General features: G+C 44.3%; 1 protein-coding gene across 1 annotated transcript in view; it reads right to left on the bottom strand.

Annotated features, from left to right (window-relative positions):
• Positions 1 to 15,276, bottom strand: part of NID2 (nidogen 2) — a 61,810-nt gene that overhangs the window by 38,448 nt on the left and 8,086 nt on the right. The window contains exons 3-4 of the mRNA XM_082735139.1: positions 11,683 to 11,915; positions 5,989 to 6,707 (exon numbers count right to left, since the gene is read on the bottom strand). Coding sequence (XP_082591265.1) covers positions 5,989 to 6,707; positions 11,683 to 11,915 — 952 coding nt within the window. The remainder of the gene's footprint in view (positions 1 to 5,988; positions 6,708 to 11,682; positions 11,916 to 15,276) is intronic.

Below are 15,276 nucleotides of genomic sequence, written 5' to 3'. Positions count from 1 at the left end.
GGACATCCGGAGCAGAGGAGTGATGACATTGGACTTACGATACCTCGAGAATGAGCCAGTAAGCGGGTGCCCTGGCAGATGGAAGCACTGTTGGAGAAAAGGGCCCGGAATATGGAATATTTTGAAGGAGCAGGCAGTGTTTGCTGATGGATTGGATGGAGCCGATTAAGGGAGCAGGAAGGGGGAGAAGGCAATAGCAAGAGAGAAAGAGCTGTGAGAGAGGAGACAGAGCAGAGGAGAGAAGTCCATGTGATGTTCACATCACATCTTGGCAAGCTGCCATCCCCTGAGACAGGGACACCATGGCAGAGCAGGTCTGGGAGCAATCCGTCCCAGCAAAGCTTGGAGGCGTCTGGGAAGTTTTGCCCCCCTCTGACAAGACCTACAGCCTCAGCAGGGGCCCATCCAACCATGCAGAAGCGGAGTTGCATTTCTCCGTGGATTGGGGAGGAGGGACCAGTGCATCTGAATCACCTGGGGTGCCTGTTAAAAATGTCAGTTCCCAAGGTACACCTTAGTGCTACCGATTCACACTCCAGCAGCAGAGCCCGGGTATCCACTCCTGAGCCAATCCCCTGGGGGTTCTTATGCCCACTGATGATGATGTTCAGGACGTTGGTAACCCTTCCACTTCTGAGCTAGAGATGCTCATTAACGTAGTTAATGAATTTCATCTGACAGCAGCTCCTGGGATGTTGGGACTTCAGGGAACGCTTGCACATTCATTCCTGGCCAGCTGAGCAACAGGACTCAGGGCTTATTTCCACTTGGGCCCAGGTCCACAGGCATGCAACGTGCAGATCCTTTAGTGGAGGAAGCCCAGAAGCCAGGTCCCTCCCCAGAGAAGAGGCAAAACTGGACCTAGAAATAGGATCCCACATGCAGCTATCAATCCCAGGCAAGGAAAGCCAGACTTCTGGCCAACAGGCCTTCTCAGATTTCTATGGGAAATGCAGATAGATCCAAAGCTGCTCGCCTTGAAGGTAGAGAATCCATGTCTGAAATCCCAGCTGGATGAGATGTGCGATAAGCGTATCCCAAAACCAAGTGGCAATTCAGTGATCATTTGTATGCTTCTTCGCAGCAGAATTTTGGATGTGTTTTCACACACTTCTTCCTATTCTGGTAAAGAGATATTATCTCCATTTTACAAAGGAGAAAACTAAGGCCCATGGAGATAAGATGGTTCTTCCGGCTCTAAATTCCATGATCTTTCCATTACTCCAGGCAGTACTTGGGTGTGGCCTTTGGAATCTGCAAGAGACCTGATTCTGGTTCGGAAGGTAAAAGAGGGGTGTGAAAATTGGCATTTTAAAGAAGGGCCCCAGGTGACTCAGATGTAAGGGGACTAGAGTCCACACTGAGAAATCATTTTTCTCCCATGGTCTCCTGTTTCCTGAATTTCCCCACAAGCTTTCAGACCCTTCTGGGACCCACCTTCTGCCCGATAGCACCTGTCACAGAGACTGAGACAGTTGAGACCAGCCTACTGGCTTCTCGGGGCACAGCACGAGGGCGGAGGCCTGCCAGGTTTGAAGCACTCAGTTTGCAAAGGCTTTGTGAAGTGTGGTTACATAGTAGGTAAAGCAATCTTCACATGAGGACTTTTAAATCTCATTTCTTTTTCCATTTAATGCTTTTTTACTCTTTTCATAGCCTTAATAGAAAGAAAAAGATGGGGTGGGGATACATAAGAGAAAAGAAGCAAAGGCATGGCCAAAGTACTTGGGATTTGTCCTAATTGGAAGTTACTCATGAAAGCGAAAAACTCTACCCTAGATTTGATGTGTCTTTCAGTCTTCATTTTGCTGGCAACCTTTAAGTGCCTGTCTTCAGCCTTGGGCTGCCCTCCTTTGCTAAGGGCTCTGGCCCAGCCACTGGAAGATGGAAGGGGGGCAGGCTCCAGGCACAGTGTAGGAGCACAGAGGGGACAGAGGGTGTCCAGCAGGGGGCTGCCCCTGGCAGCTGGAGCGACTTTTATTTTTAACAGCTTTTACTGCTCAAGAAAAGGACCCACGGGGCGCCTGGGTGGCTCAGTGGGTTAAGCCGCTGCCTTCGGCTCAGGTCATGATCTCAGGATCCTGGGATCGAGTCCCGCATCGGGATCTCTGCTCAGCAGGGAGCCTGCTTCCCTCTCTCTCTCTCTGCCTGCCTATCTGTCTACTGTGAACTCTCTCTGTCAAATAAATAAATAAAATCTAAATAAATAAATAAAGAAAGAAAGAAAGAAAAGGACCCACATTTTCACTGCAGGAAAGATCTTCCTTAGTTTCTCTGCCTTGAAGAATGATTGATTAGTCAGAAAAACCACATCCAACTTTGTAATGAAAAACAGTGGCATGCTTTGCCACACACACGTGTGTGCGCGCGTGCGTGTATGTGTGTGTGTGTATAGCGATGCTGGTTGAACAAATAATTATTAGGACCGTGACCCCAGCAGGTTCTCCCTTGCAGGTGTCTTCACGGGTATGGGAGCTATTGGTGTTCACAGATCTCAAACCATGTGAAGCTGGACCCTCAGGAAAGGCTTTCTCGTCTGGAAGCCTGGATGGGGAGGCAAAGCCTGCTCCAGTCCATCCCGGGATGGAAGCCACATGAGGAACACATTCCTGTAGCCTTTCCCAAAGCCAAAAGTAGGGTGGGACTAGAAGCCGCAGGGAAATTCCTGTGACACCCCGGGGCTTTCCCGGCTCAGCTGCCATCTAAGGAGGAACACGAGGAAACCACAATGGAGTATGAAGAGGTTTTGAACGCCAGTTGTCCCTCCCCTTCTCACTCACCATGCAGACGGAGGCAAGATGCTGCTCCTCACAGCACCACCTCCGCAGGTGTAAGGATACCTACGAGCTCTGGGTCATCATCCCTGCTCGCCACCCACAGGTGGTCCTTTCTGATTAGCTGTCATCCTCGCCTTGCTCACCTGCTCCCTCAACTCTCTCCCTCTCTACATTTCCACAGTCGTTAGTCCTCTGTGTGGACTGTTTCCCCAGCCCTCCTCCTCCATGAAGACTTCCCAGACTGCAGGGACACGTGGGGCTTCCCTCTACTGGTTAGCTCACAGCTTGGGCCAGTCCTTCCATGGCTTCCTAGCTTCTTAGACAAGTCACTCAGTATTTCCAGGCTTCAGCTCCTTCCTCTGTAGCATGGGAAGAATGACAGTATCTGCTTCATAAGGCAGTTCAGAAGATTGATGGTGACAGCACAAACTAAAGCCAAGGTCCCACTTTGCATCCCACCGGGAATTCAGGAAATGCTAGCCCAAACTTCTACTAGTGCCTTGGTCAGAGAAGGGCATGTGTCAGGTGCACAGAGAACTTTCTGGGTTGTCGATATGCTACTGGAGCTCCCTGGAGAAACAAGGCACCTCAGACAGAGAATGTCTGCATTTACATTTTATTGCTGGTTATGTGCTCTATGAAAACAGAAGAAAGCAAATGATACACTTGAGGCCAGAACTGGAGTGTGGTTGGGACATTCTGGCGTGGTGTACACATTTTCTGAAAAGAATCTAGATTTCTCAACAACAAGAAAAGTCCATGGAAAGAGTCCCTAAGGGGAAAATTTTTTTTTTAAAGAAAGGGAGAGATATTTGGGGGTTCTTTAACTAAATCTTAATATCTTTGTTTGACAAGATGACTTCTAAGTTTAAAGGGGAAATTAAAATATGTTGGACTTGGTGCTGCCCATATTCAATTTTAATTCTCACAGCTGTTTCACAAGGTCCACATTTCCTCCATGTTATAGCTGGGGAAATTGAAGATCAAACAGAGTATACATCTTATCCCAAACCACCCAGCAGAGTTGGGAATCAAACTCAAGTGCACCTAGCACTGAAATCCATGCTTCTCCATGCCATCAGTAGAAAGAGCCAGGCAGGATGGCTCAGAGTTGGGCACTCGTAGGCCATGTTCTGTGGGTGTCTTTGTTACCACACCCATCAGCTGTCCCAGAGGAAGTCTACTTTTGCCTGACGGACCTCTTGGGTGCCCATGTTTTGTCTGGGGAAAAAAAAAAAAGTATCTAACAACTGTATGGTTCCATAATCCACACAGTCTTCCTAAAGCCTGAAGGGAAAACAGAAGCTCATCCGTTTTCCCTCTACGCTTTCAAGTTTTAAAGTCGTCCCTCTGTGCTTTCTAACATGCGGTTGCTGTCTTTTTTTGTCCTTAAAGGTTCAAAACATCTAGTTACATTTCTTTTTCTAAATGTCTTAGTACATTAATCAGCTTTTTCATATGCATTCTGCTACTTCTAAGGCGTCAGGAGGAGTCGCCCTCCAGCAGCTGCTAAATATCAGAGTTCATGCCCCAGGATGATGGCTGCCCCCTCTGTTCTCAATGTTCCTTAAGCCTCCTCCCCTGTCACTCCAGTGAGCTCAACTCTCACAGCTCAAAGCAGGCTGTATGGCCCCTTCTTCTGAACTCTTTAATAAATCACTCCACAAATCTGCTTCTTAATATTCCAACCTCTTCCCAGGGCAGGAAATCACAAATGAAAAGACCATTTTAGGATTCCTCTTCACTTCAAAATCCCTTTACCAAAAATCTTTTTGATACTTGGCTTTACGTTTTCTTTAAATATACAGAATTTTCGCTGAAAAGTCAGGAGGTTGTCAGAAGGGTATGGAGGTTCTAAAGCCTTCCGATCAAATTCACATCTTGGATTTGGCAGAAATGTGGCCCTTCACCACACATGAAGGCCTGGTGGTTCAACAAACCTGTTGAAGAGTTAAAGCAGCCACCATTTATAAAGGATCCACTTATAAAGGATCAACTCGTGCAGGCACTAAGAACTTGGTTATCTCATTTTGTTCCCTCAGCAAATTTAGGAGAAATCCGAGTGACTTGAGGGTTCCATGAGTTGCCTCAAGTCACCCAGGCAGCAGCACGCAAGCAAGCGAGGCAGCACAGCGAGGATTCAAACCTAATTCTGACACCAGCGCTCTCCCTCTACTCAAGGCACACTTTCATCACAAAATAGTTTCTTTCCTCCTAAAATAGACATTTCTTCAAGCATATTCTTGCAGATCACTACCACAGCAGAAGAACCCAGAAGGTCCCCTTTGCTGGGTCAACATGTTTTTACTACAAAAGAATGGGACACAGAAATGGTGGCGGGGGTGGGGGGGTGAAGGGGGAAAGAAGTCCTGAAGAGGGCTTTCACCTTTGGCCCCTTTTCTCCTATTAGAGATCAGATGAGCAGTCCCTGGAACAAATGGAATGAATCCCTGCTCAGTTTCTCACTCCTGTGTTTACATCCCTGACTGGGAAGAAAGAACTGATGTGACAAGTCTCAACTAGGAAGAGAAGGCGAAACGGCTCCATGTCTGTGTTAATTAACCACTGCCTCCTCTCGGCATTTCTCTTCTGGCCCCTCGCTCTGGTCAGTGAGTCATGAAATGAGGACAAGACTCCAGGGAGGTGAATACCACAGCTGCACAGCCATGAACCAGAAATGACAAGACACAGGTGGTTAGCAACTTTCTTGCCCCATGGGTCTCTGCTCCTACACATCAGCAATGCATCTCTAACCAAGGGGAGCACACGCATTGTCCCACAACAGAGTACGAATCTGGAATGTTCATTTGAGCCAGTACACCCAGCTACTCAAAACGACAGCCTTAACCCCTCCACCCCTGCAATGTATATGAAACCTCAGAACGTTTCACCTTTGCTGAACTTTCAAGCTGAAATACCTCATTACACTTGAGAGCATAGCTGGCACGAGCAGCCCAGTTCTTCCCCACTTGCTTCATGGGGCCCGTTTGCAAAAAACATTATTAATGGTCAAGAGATTCCAACAGAATTTGCCTGCCAAGATTTATTTGGCAAAGATACTCCATCTCCTGAAACATAGGTTTAAAAAGTCCGTTCCAATCTTTGTTTTGCTAAACGTTGCACCAACTCGCTGGAGAGAAAAATCGCAACTCTTGTGCAAACCAGCTTTTGCAAAATGAAATCCCAGCACCCAGTCTTCTCAAGCACTTACCCTCAGTGTTGGAACCGATGACGTCCTCCACACCCAGCACTTGCCTCCCCAGCCCCAGTGGTGGAGTGTGAGCTAGCACGGGGTAATTCAGAACGGCCTTTCCTTCGGGGTGGGCTGGAGGGACATCCTCTTCTGAAGGCAGGGACGGTCCTGCTGCGTGGGGAGGTGGGGCTCCCCAGGTCAGACCCGGTGAATCTTCTTCTATCTTTGAAGGTGCTGGGCTTCTGTTCCCTTGCTGTTCAGAAGACTCGACTGCGCCATTTAGATCTGGGGCATCTACCCCACCTGGAGCTCTCCCCTCTTTGGTTTGAGGCTCCAAGGTGGCCGATTCGGTTTCAGGCGAGAGGGGCCGATCACTAGCTGTCAGCTGTGGCAAAGGGGAGGCCGGATCAGAATCTGGTAGAGATATCCCACCTCCTAAAGGTCTTGACTCAGCTTTCGGCTGGAAGGAAACCTCAATGCTGCTATGGCCTTTCCATGTGTCCTCTGGCTCACTTGGGGGGTACTCCACTTCTCCCTCATTCTCATCATAGTAATCCAGATTGTCTTCAGTGTAGTCACTTTCTGGAGCTGCTGTAGGGCCGAAGGACTGCTCCAGGGGAGGTGAAGGGCGGGCTTTGGTAAGGTCTCCTCCAAGGGTGGCTGGCCTGATATTGTCCAGTGGGGAGGTGCTGCCAATATGAAAAGCCCACACTCCAGGAACCCCCAGGTTGCTCTGTCTAAATGAAAAGGAAACAGTGCATGACAAAAGTATCCATTTACCCAGCATCCCACAACAGTGAGCAATTTATTTGAAAACTGGAAGACTATTAAGATCAGATTCAGAGTTTTCACAAGCATAAAACCAGGCCTACATGGTAACTAAAAGGAGTATACTGGAATTTTGACATAAACTACCTCTTAACATGAGGTTTCAGAAGGCTAGACCATCAAATCAGAAATCTGCTCTAAAATTCACACATTTTGTCTAAAATCTAGCTATTTGGAAGCAAATAGGGAATGTGGGAATAGTTTATACTTTCTCTACTTTTAACACACTCAGGAAAATGTATGCTTAAAAATCTGTGCCAAACACTTAAACACTAATTACTACTACATACTTTTGAGACTTAGTCATGTAGAAAATGCTTAATGTTCTTCAGAACGATCTTCAAGGTAGAGGCAGTGATGTGCCCCCATTTTACAGAGGAGAAAACAGGTTTAGAGAGGCTAACAAATATTTTTAAGGTCATACAATGAATAATTGGCAGAGCTTGGACTTGAATTCAGCACTTCCGCCAAACCCATGCTCTAAACATCTACATTATGTCAGAAAACCAATATACTACAGTCAGTCAGCAACTGAATTATCACTGGTCTCCGGAATGTTACAGACATTTCCCTGTTTAATCATATGGATTAATCAATTAACTAATTGACAAAGAATGGTGAGTCGATGTAAAAAAACTCAAAGAAAAATAAATGCCCACATCTAAAAAATGCTGAGCAAATGCAGAACAAAGTTAAGGGGACTATAAGAAAGTAGCTTAGTCAAAATGCCATGGGTTATACAGGAGAGGTGTTCAGAAACATCTAGAACCAGAGAGCTCATGCGTTTTCTTTACTAGAAAAGAACACGGACCCCATTCAGTTTTCCAAATGTTCCAGTGACGCATTATTTTAGTCAATGATACATTCTAAAGAGAATAACTACATATTTTATATGTAGTTTAAAAAAATTTCTAAAAAAATTTTTAAAAGCAACTTTGAACAAACAAGGGTCTTGCTAGCTTGAATGTACCAGTTTTTATTCTTCTCTGGTCTATGTGAAAATACCAGGCTCAAAGTCCCCCATGTTACAGGATTGCCTCAAAAGTCAGTCAGTGAGGTATAAGAGTTAATGACTAATAAGATAATAAGAAAATTATCAAATCATTATAATAACAAGAGACTTTTGCTGCTTTGGGTAGGTACTGATCACATTCACATGTAGTATTTTTCAATACAATTCTAAGAATTTCTCTTTCTCTCCTCTCTTTCTACCTCTCCCTCTCCCTCCTTCATGTGTATGCTCACACACATGCATGTGCACGTACAGATGCAAAGCTGTTTCTGTTGTAATTATAGCTACTTTAGGAAAAGAGGAGCAGAGAAAGCAAAACTGTGATCCTTTGTGCAACATGCTATGTATACTTAGTATGTTCAAAGACTTAATGTTGGTGTTTTTTGGCAAGCAAATAAGGAACACTTTAGTAAGAAGATAAGAGAGAATCCTGAAGATCTGAGGATACACATTTATTATCACATCAGAGGTATTGCAGCTGTGAAATTTCTTCTTGACGTTAGAGAAAACTATAAAAGCTTCAAAGAATAGGGAAATACTAATCATGGCAGAAAGAAGTTAAGCAAAATAACCTTCTAATGAAATATAAATCACTATCTTGGCTTTTGTCGTTGTTCATGATGGAAAAGTAACCAATTTGAGTTTATCCTAAAATCCGGGGTCATTTGGAAAGCTTAGTGATAGAATTTAATTTGTTTTCTAGAAAGGAAAACAAGGCTACAAAATTGGATGACAGTGCTTTCTTTCCTGGGTCATTAAGAGAAGTAAGAAAACCACATAAAATGTCTGTCATGAGGCTCTGCACATAATTAGTGCTTAGTAAATGCAATTTGTCTTCAAGGAGATAGAAAAAGTATAATCTCAAAGAATACAAATGGCTGGATTTATATTTCCAGAAGAGGAGTTATGCCAAATCTATTATGAATTACATATTTTATTACCCTTAAGCTTACAATTACAAGACCAGTTTGAGGAAGACAAAAATTCTATTGACTAGGAAAATAACTTTCTTTTTCAGAGATACATACTGAAGTGTCTAGTAGTTAGTATGAGCATGATGTTGGTAATTTCCTTTAAAATTCTTAAGCCAAAAAAAAAAAAAAAAGATGAATATTGTCAAAATGTCAACAACTTCTAAATCTAAATGATGAGCTTTTGGGTGTTCATTTAGCTATCCCCTCTAGTCTTCTGTGTATTTTTGAAAACTTAAATACTAAAAAGTAAAAATAGAAGATTAAATTAATCTTCTATTGGAGATTATTGGAGGTAGAGAAGGCCTTTCCAAGAATAACACAGATCTGAAATCATAAAAGAGCAATAACTTTGCCAACCTTAAATTTACATCTTCTAGATGTATGTAAGTAATTTTTTTTTAATTTTATTTATTTATTTGACACAGAGAGAGACACAACAAGAGAGGGAACACAAGCAAGAGGCAGAGGGAGAGGGGGAAAAGTAAGGCTTCCCACCAAGCAGGGAGCCCGATGTGAGGCTGGATCCCAGTATTCTGGGATCATGACCTGAGCTGAAGGCAGACACTTAACCCAATGAGCCACACAGGCAGCCCAGTAAGTTATTTTAAAGAGGAACATCTGGACAAAAATATTCACACTGTGTAAGAGGATTAATTTCCTCACTATATTTATTCTTATTTATAGGAGGTCTTTGGAGCTCTTCTTATTTATAGGAACTCTTTGGATAGCAAAGGACAGGCAGAGAAGTCACAAAGATAGAAAAATAGCTATTACACATATGAAAAGGTGTTTGGTTTCACTAGTAAAGAAATGAGAGTGAGAGTATAAGCATTTGACACCGACCAGAGTCACAAATATTGAAAAGAAAAGCTGCCGATCACGGTTCTCTCTTACTGGTGAGGACATAAACTGGACATCTCTGGGGGGCAGTGTGTTCATGTCCACCAAGATGTTCGACTGTGTATAGCTTTTCTGAGCAATTCTACTTTCAAGAAATTATCTTTCATGAAAATGAGAATCTAAAACTTTTATCCTTAAAACGATCAACATCTTCCTGAATGATACCTATAAGACAGTGATAAATGGGAAAATGCCGCATGGATAGCAAAAGAACCCTATTGGTTTTAAAAAGTTTTTGCAGAATGCTAAAGTCCTAGAAAGGCTATCAATCCTGGCTATCACGCGAAGTAGTGAGAGCGGGTAATGTGTGCTTTTATTTCACATTATTCGGCCTTGTTTGTGATTTCTTTTTTATGTTAAGTTATACGAAGGAAAAATACCTCTGTCAGTCCCACGTCTTCTGTCCTCATCAAGCCACTCTGAGGTTTCTAGGAAGCATGAAAGATACAAACGAGGGCAGGCACAGAGGAGGCGCTGTGAGGATGCGCGCGCAGGCCGGTGCGTGCGTGCGTGCGTGCGTGCGTGCACGGGCGCGCATGCGCACGCGTGTATGTGTGAGTGCCGTGGGGTCTTTATCACTGTGGTTGGGGAGCACAGCTGCTTTTTCCTACAGGCTGCTTGGCCCCCTGTACCCTAAGTACAGTTGGCACTCATTCCAGTGCTCCGAAACCGTCAATCCTTTCATCTGTTGACCCTCCCAGAATGCGGGCTGCTAGTGTGCGCGGCCTGTGCTTCAGACATCTTTGAATTTCAAGTGCTGGGCCCCCAGTGATCAACAGCGTCTGAGGTGTAGAGAATCTGGGGGCTCCAGAGTGGGACAGGAAGGTGGAACCGGAGGAGAGAAAGCAAGGAGCTGTTTTCTCACGTCTGGACTAAAAGGCCACCTGGACGGAGACTTAAAGATGCCCAAGGTGGGTCCTAAGCCTGGGAAACAAGACCAGGCTTCCCGCACAGAAGAAGTAGTTCGGGACTCCAGGCTTGTGCTTAAATTTTTGCCACTGAGTAACTCCGAGGTGACAGGCAACGTAACGTCCCTAAGCTCATTTGTCAAACTGAGAAAGCGACAGAACTTACCTCCTAGGATTCTTATGAGTTTTAATTAAGGTAACTTCTGGAAAGTGTTTTATAGTGTTTGGCAAATAGTAAGCTCTCAATAAATGTCAGCTCTGCGTAACCATATTTGGTGGTGGGGCCTGCTCCCTGGCAGCTGAGCAAAGCAGATGGCATGCAAAAGTGTCAGGTCTTCCAGTGCCCAGGAATAATGTAATGGAAGGGAGAAGCCATTAAGCGAGGCTAAGTAACTGATGTATTCTGCCTGGCTTCTAGATCAGGATTTGGGAAAGGAATAAAAGCAAAGATATTTTTTTCACAAGCCCTGAAATTAATATCAACTGGTGCTAACCCAGATATGGTGGCTCTGTGGACCGACAAGGAGCAAAAGGGGCTTATTATTACACTAACAGAGTAAGCCTCTGATGGGTCTCAGGAATGTGCTGGCTACCTCATGGGAAACCAACCAGCATGGTTTGAGTTAATGAAATCAATACAGAAACCCCCAGACCTCTGACTGCTACCCATGTGTCTGGTTTTCCCTTTCCCCCAAATTACACTATTCTTGATTTAACTTTTAACATGTATCTGTCCAAAAGATTATAAATCACAGCATCTCCTCCTTGTGAGATGATTAATCTGGAAAAACCTCACTCTGGGCAGTTATGTTACTGGACATTTTTATGTGGCTCCAAGAGCAATGTTTTTCATAGCAAGCCTCAGTGGCTGTGCAAACACATACACACTGTTCGGTTTCCAGTATCTGTACCCAATAGGGCAGGAAGAATAAAGGGTCTTTTATATTTTGGTGAATTTGCTCCTCCCAGGGTCTAATCTAGTATCTGGTTTTGACCTGATGCCTAAGCCATCAAGATATTATTCAGTGGTCTTATGGCCACTCAAGTTTGGGTAGCTCCGAAGGGTCATGACAGGGAAAGGCTTACTTACTGGTAGAGATTTTTCACAGACTGTTCAGTGCTGGTCAGGCTGAAATAGGGTCCCTCTCTCTTCAGGTCATCGACCTCCCCTCGGCAAAAGCCCACCCGGGCGGGAAGATCAAGCTGGACGTTGTAAGACTCTTTGGGGCGAGTTCCAAAGAACTGAAGGCCATTGGCGGGGTATAGAAAGAGGGCGTAGGTATCAGACTCATCAGATGCCAAAACTGCCTGGAAAGTGTTCAGCTATGAAAAACAAAAAATAGGAAATATTCTTAATAAAACAAACAAGAAAAGAAAAACAATACAGAATGCAGGCAAAGCATCATAAAGTACAAGGGTCTTCCCCCTTCTTAGGATTCCTCCAAACTGCTTCTTTTTTTTTTTTCCTTAAGATTTTATTTATTTGATAGACAGAGATCACAAGTAGGCAGAGAGACAGGCGGAGAGAAAGGAAGAGAAGCAGGCTCCCCGCTGAGCCGAGAGCCCGACGTGGGACTCGATCCCAGGACCCTGGGATCATGACCTGAGCCGAAAGCAGAGGCTTAACCCACTGAGCCACCCAGGTGCCCCCAAATTGCTTTTATACATTATATTCTTTTCGGTTTCTTTTCCAAGCTATAATTGTGTAAGCTATATTATTATCATAATCCTCTTTTATCATTTAGGTTAATACTTAAAAGATGCATAGGTAAGAACCACAGGTTACAGAAATAATATTTTAAAGGTTTCAAATTTCTCTCATCCAAACCTCTTTAAGAGCTAAGAGTCAGTACCAAAATTAACCCGTATATACCCACCACCGCCTCCCTAGTTTACTACACTGGGCCTCATGTGGCTCATTCATTCATTCATTCATTCACCTTTTTACTGAACCCCTATTATGGACAGGCATGGTGTTAACCATTGGCTGATGAAAAGGCCTCCTCACTGTTTGCACAGCCTCACTCTCGTTCTCTTGCATCTGCCTTTTCACACCAGCACCTGAGTTACTGACCCTCCTTTCACAGACCAGGAAACAAGACATGGGGGATCCCAGATCTGCCTACGGTCAGGTTGCTGGTACACAGTGGCAGGCTAGCTGGCTTCAGAGTCCTTGCCCAGCACCACTAGGCCACCCTAGCTACTCCTTAGCATCCCATTTGAGGTGGTTTATAACTGCCCCAGACGCTTTCCCCAGGGCTAGATCCCCTGCATCCTCATCAAACTATGTCACATTCCTGCTCTGTGCCGTGTACTTTAATGCTTCTGTATTTTTGCTCATGTTTCCCTGTGCCGGGCAACCCTCCTAACCTTCTAATGTCCCTTCTGAGGTTTTCTCTGATTCCCTGTAGATTTATTTCTGTTCTCTGACCATCTATAACCATTCACCTGATTTTGCCTGGTTAGCTGTTTGGAAACTCCTCTAATTAATAATTCACTTGCACCTTAATTCAGCCAAGTGCCTACTAAGCTAGACATTATGCTTGGTGCTGAAGGAAAAGGGAGCAAAGGAAGGGAGACTCTGCCCGGGGCAGTCTCACACTTAGACAGGAACAGCCATGGCTGGAATTCAGGAGAGTTACTGGAGAAGATAGTAGAGGCCAGAGGAAGGTGTGTGAGACATCAGGCTTGGGCTAGGGAGGCGTCACAGAGGCGGCCTGTGAACATTCATAAATACAGGAGGAGCCAAAGCAGGCCAGAGTGAGAGACCAGGAGTCTGAATTACCTGCAAACTCAGCACCCAGGCCCTTGTAAAATCAGTCCTTGAAGTTCAATTTACTCTTGTATTTTAGCCAGACACTTTTGCCTTTACCTACCTAATACTATCTTCACCCACACCTTCACATGATCTGTTAGTGGTAACTTCTTGTCTTAAAAAGTATTATATTTAGGACTCTGAGAACTATTCTCTCTCTTGCTAAGTCCCCCTCTTTTTTTAATTTTTTAAAAAATTTTAAGTCCCCTCTTTTTACAATTTGGTAGGGAACTGGAAGGTATTTATAAATGCCACTACTTCCTAAATAATGTGACTCTTAGAAACGTTATTTACTGGTAAGGGTTATTGTTTCTCCATTTTGCTAAGCAGGTAACAGTAGGCTCAGAGGAGAACATCACATCTTCCTAAATAAAATAGCAAACAACAGGAGGGCATCCTGCATTTTGTTCTGTCCTGGGCCCTTCCCGATATCCTGCTCAGAATCTTCCAATGTTTTTTATTCCTTTCAATGTTCAATTGCAAAGTATAGTTTTGACACTTTGCTGATAGGACAAACCAATTCAGGTGTTTAAACGCTTTTCAAGAAAAAAAGAAGCATACAACCTTTCTTTTTGTTCTCTAACATAGACACACTTGCCTTATTTTGCTTTCTTTAAAGACTCTCTACACCCAGCAGGTAGAGTAATCTCTACTCTACACCCAACATGGGATTCAAACTTTCAAACCTGAGATCAAAAATCTACTCTTAGCTCTACTGGCTAAGCCAGCCAGGTACACCTACTTACTTTCTTAAAGCTCACACACTTAAAGATGGCAGAGGTGGGGAGCTGGTATGTTTGTTATTTTTGCAGTTGTTGATTGTTTCATCAGCAAAGCTTGACTGTTCCAGAAACAAAAGGCAAAGGACGCTTTCTAGAATTTCTCAAAGCTGGGAAACCGTAACTTCTGCTAAATGTAAACAAAGCCTATTCTGCATCATGTCCATACCTAATACAGACCACCTCATAGATTAACGTTGATTCCCTAACCGAGGAGTACTCCTTTGGTCAGAATCAACAAAGTTCAGCTAGGGAAAGGATGGTACTTGAAGAAAGAGAAAGGACCTGTTGTAACAAGCTAAACTTTCAAAGCTCCTGGCATTGATTACTTAAAACAAATGTAAGATAGGAAGAATTCTGGTTCTAAGTTTAAAGAAATTCTGTTAAGATAAGGAGGGGGGCGGTCCCACAGATTGTGAGGGAACTGAAGAGGATGGGGGAGGAGGGGAGGGAGAAAATAAACAGAACTGTGAGAGGGAGGGTCTGGCTTTTACTGTGGAGTCTGGGACTTTAGCGCTTTATTCATTCTGTCAATCAGTCAGTAAATCCATTTTGATGAAAATTTATTCAGTGCCTTTTATATGCCATCCCTGAGCCAAGCACTTACACAGGTGGCAAGCCTTTATTTAATTTACTTGTCTCCACTGAAATAGGCAAAAAAGAAGATTTTAGATAAAATTTATGATCCGAAAGTACAGGCCAAAAGAGTTTGACTGTTTAAAAACCACCCACACACCAAATGATCACTGTTAAATTTCTCTCTCTTGGCTCCACAAAATTCTACATCTAACCGCTAAAGAGCACACTTCACAAAGTCCTGAAGTACTCCTCCTCCCAGAGCACTCCTCGACTAGCTTCCAGACCGGAAAGGTCTTCACATTCCTGGAGACCGAGAGTGCCTTTGCAAGAACCGCACATGCTCTGTCTCTGAAGATAAACCCTCAGATGGGCTGCCAAACCCCACAAAAGGGTCACTGGTTCCCAACTTCCTCAGGATCCCAGAGAGGAGAGAGGGGCCTCCATGGAAAGAAGAACAGGACAGAGGATCAGGGCGAGTGGCTGCCTGGCTTCAGGGTTTCTGCCATCCTGT

The sequence above is a fragment of the Mustela nivalis genome (genome assembly GCF_964662115.1).
Source record: "Mustela nivalis genome assembly, chromosome: 6".
Taxonomy (NCBI): Eukaryota; Metazoa; Chordata; class Mammalia; order Carnivora; family Mustelidae; genus Mustela; species Mustela nivalis.
The sequence above is the reverse complement of the archived record's forward strand: the minus strand, read 5'-3'. Positions and strand labels throughout refer to the sequence as shown.